Source organism: Genypterus blacodes, unplaced genomic scaffold (assembly GCF_046128005.1).
Source record: "Genypterus blacodes isolate CSIRO-AG114 ecotype Tasmania unplaced genomic scaffold, CSIRO-AGI_Gbla_v1 ptg000206l_1, whole genome shotgun sequence".
NCBI classification, from domain to species: Eukaryota; Metazoa; Chordata; class Actinopteri; order Ophidiiformes; family Ophidiidae; genus Genypterus; species Genypterus blacodes.
Genome location: NW_027467005.1, coordinates 36,259 through 40,000, shown reverse-complemented (window position 1 = coordinate 40,000; position 3,742 = coordinate 36,259). Strand labels below are relative to the sequence as shown.

General features: G+C 46.9%; 1 protein-coding gene across 1 annotated transcript in view; it reads left to right on the top strand.

Annotated features, from left to right (window-relative positions):
• The window catches only part of LOC143015527 (H(+)/Cl(-) exchange transporter 7-like), a 5,813-nt gene extending 2,728 nt beyond the window's left edge, over positions 1-3,085 (top strand). Inside the window, exons 8-11 of the mRNA XM_076169530.1 lie at positions 1-26; positions 299-475; positions 693-773; positions 950-3,085. The exon at positions 1-26 is cut by the window's left edge and continues 34 nt beyond it. Of these exons, the coding sequence (XP_076025645.1) occupies positions 1-26; positions 299-475; positions 693-773; positions 950-1,036 (371 nt within the window). The 3' untranslated portion in view covers positions 1,037-3,085. The remainder of the gene's footprint in view (positions 27-298; positions 476-692; positions 774-949) is intronic.
• Positions 3,086-3,742: the final 657 nt, after the last annotated feature.

Below are 3,742 nucleotides of genomic sequence, written 5' to 3'. Positions count from 1 at the left end.
AGCTCATCGTTCTCCTCAAACACAAGGTGAAGTCAGCACAGCCACGCAGAGACGAGGCTCGCCTGTGTCCTCATTCAGTCCTCACATCAATCTGTGCTCTGTGAAAGATTCCAGTCCAACTGTTGGGATCTGCTCTCATGAACACATCTCTGGCAATGTGGCAGTGTCCCTGACTGTCCTAAAGGGGGCGGTAGAGAGAGGCTAGAGTCTCCTACCTGCTGAACTGAGACCTGAAAGAGAACTTTACAAGAATTGAAGCATTGAAGCGTCTGCTTGTTTCTGCACTGCGTCCCTGCAGGTGTTTGTGGAGCTGGCCCGCTCCAGGCTGACCCAGAGGAAGCTCCAGCTCAAGGACTTCAGGGACGCCTACCCTCGCTTCCCTCCCATCCAGAGCATCCACGTCTCCCAGGACGAGAGGGAGTGCATGATGGACCTCACAGAGTTCATGAACCCTACGCCGTACAGCGTTCCACAGGTACACGCCCACATCCCTTCATCTCTGTTACCATCTGCTGGTGACCTGCTGTTCACACAGGTCAGACAGTCAGAATGGTTGTCTAGGGCCTAAACATGATGGGAAGTCATCAAAGTCTACAACCAAACTCCACAGAACTTCCATCAATAAGATGTAGAGTTCTCCTGCTGGCTCACGCTCTGTCACTAGAGTAAATCTAAGGATTCTGTGTGTGCAGGAAACATCTCTGCCTCGTGTGTTCAAGCTGTTCAGAGCCCTGGGACTCAGACACCTGGTGATCCTGGACGATGAGAACAGGGTAAGTGTGTGTGTGTGTGTGTGTGTGTGTGTGTGTGTGTGTGTGTGTGTGTGTGTGTGTGTGTGTGTGTGTGTGTGTGTGTGTGTGTGTGTGTGTGTGTGTGTGTGTGTGTGTGTGTGTGTGTGTGTGTGTGTGTGTGTGTGAGTGATAATAATAATATTGTCTTGCCTCTACAGGCTGTTGGACTCGTGACTCGGAAAGACTTGGCCAGATATCACCTGGGTAAACACGGACTAGAGGAACTGCAGCTGGCACAGACATAGTACACACACACACACACACACACACACACACTCTTGAACTTTGATCACACTCACCTGTTGCCTCTTCAGTTGTTGACCACCAGCACGCCTTCTTCTATCACTCCAAAACGGTTGTCGTGGCAACATAAGGAAAGCTTGCCCTCCAGTGTGAGTCCTTAACATTCTGCTGCTGGTCTGAAGGCTGAAACAGGAAACCTTTAGTTTGGGTTTGATTGGGATACCATTTGCTCCTAACTGAAACAACTCTTTATTCTGAAAGCATCTGGCCCCTTCTGTGTGTTCTGCTGCTAACCCTCTAGAGGGCGCCGTGGCTCTCTGATTTTCTTTTTCACAGCTCAACCTGATGAACTTCTGCTCTGATAGTTTGATAACTGTTCAAATGTGATAATTCTGTAAAGTCTTGACAGGCTGACATTTCAAATGCTTCATGTTAGATGTAACAGTATGACATCATCACTCAGTAAGGGGAGGGTCTGAAGCTTTATCCCTTTATGATGTAATGTTGCTGAGGAATAAGAACGTTGATTTATTTTGGCTCATTTTCAGAAGTGACTTTATTATGAAGGAAGTGTGTGTCAGAGTAAGATCCCTCCTCATGTATCCTGTGTGACGGTGCTGCCCCCTGCAGGCCTGCATGGGGAACAAGAGAATCAAGCTTTCTGCTGTTTTGTAGCCTTGCACTGGAAACAATGTTATTTATTATGAAAGGTTTTAAAGTGTTAAGTTTGGTTTTGGTTGAACGGTAAAGAGACGTACGGCTCCATTTACACGCCAGACACAGATGATGGTCTCACCCTCCCCAGGCTGGTCCCAGGCTGTTTAAGTGTTGAAAATGGAAAAAAGGACATTTTGAGAAGATTTCATTTGACTGTTTGCTCCTTTCTCCACATATCATCACATAGCATGTCAACCTTTTATAAACATTGTGCCTTAGTATGTGTGTAATCTGTGTGTGGCGACATGGAATCAGATGTTCTTAGAGCTGGTTGAGCTTCAAATCAGACAGGATGATCAATCATCTGATCATGGAAGCACACGCTTCATAAAACCATGACATCGTTTCACATAAGGACGACCCAAGTTGCTCCAATCTGTCTGCTCCCCTTAACAAGCATCCTGTTGTGCTCCTGGTTTACATGTGGCATCAGCGCTCATCCTAGTTTCCTTGATGTTTGTACATTTACGCTGTTATAGCTCAGCTCCTCTGTTTCCTCTCTGGACGATCTTCATCATCATCATCATCCTTTTCTTAATGCATGTTGATGTGACGTGTAAAGGATCTTTCCTCTCCTTCACCTCTGCCCTCTGTGTGTAGATGTTCTTCAGGTCTCTTATGGACCCTGATGGATCCATGTTTTTTGCCCTCCACAATAAAAGCACAACATCCTCTCATTCTATCAGAGGTCACATTAAAAAGAAAGAGGTTCCAGGGTCAAAGGTCATAGGAAAACACTTAAGTAACAAACACATTTACATCTGAACTCTGTCTCTAAGTCCATGTGGAGAAGCTTTAAGAGGCCGGAGCTCGTGGCTCCATAAAGCTCCACCAGAGACCAAAGAGCTCCAGACTGAAGCCTTGTTTGTCTCTGCTCTGCTCTAAGCCGCATTAGGACTTGGATATACGTTCAAACAATTTGAATCGGGTGTAGAGACGTGAAGTGTGAATGCAGCCGTGCGATGAAGGGAGGTTTAGCGCCTTCCTCTTCATCGTTACTCAGCCCAGGTATTTACTCTACTGCCAAGAACACACACACACACACACACACGTGTCCCAACACAGGCGATGAATGTAGATCTTAGTTTACAGCTTTCTACTTTGTATTCAATCAACATGACTTATTCAACCGTGTCCCACCCACTGTCTTCAGATTCAGAATAACAATGATCTCTGCACCTCCTCTGTGGTTTTGTTGCCCATGTTGCTTCTGACACGCTGCTTTTCATCCTGGTTGTGTCTTTGTACAGTTGTATGTGTTAAATTATAAACTGCTGTATTTTCTAACCACTGGCTGAGCCTTTAGTGCATTAATAAAGAGACTGATCTGTACCCGCTTGTGTGTGTGTGTGTGTGTGTGTGTGTGTGTGGCTGCCCCTTGACACAGAAACACACGCGTGTGGCCAAGCAGTTGAAGCTCCACGTCTCCCAGGTGCATCAACTGAGCCCACTTTTCCACTTGGACCCAACATGTAAACGTGATGATTCTGATGTGGCCTTGCTCGCTGTGGCGTCTGTTTGATCACTCAACACGTATGACCGTGTCCTTTACAGTGCAGATGATCAGTAAAGGTCATCCTGCCATCATCCTGTCCTGTGGATGCTCCTTCATGACCCTGGGAGTGGGCGTGTCACTCTCTAGTGCTTCTGCTTCTACGTCCTCCATGTTCTCCTCTGCTGAGCTGTCAGAAGGAGTTTGTGGAGCACAGGTTTGTTTTAATCAACCTTAAAAACATCAAGCTTCTCTCTCCTGATGCTACAGGGATGGGCCATGTGGAGACTGGAGTGCTGGGCGGGGCACAGAGAGATTCTCCCTTTAGATGTGAGTTAATGTCCACAGAAGAAGAGATCACATCTGTAAACACTCATGGCTGCCCTCCTTTCTGGATCACTGTTTGTTCTTTGAGTGGTGCTAAGCACTGCCGGTGCTGAGACACACACACACACACACACACACACACACACACAGAGAGACTGTACCATGTCCATGC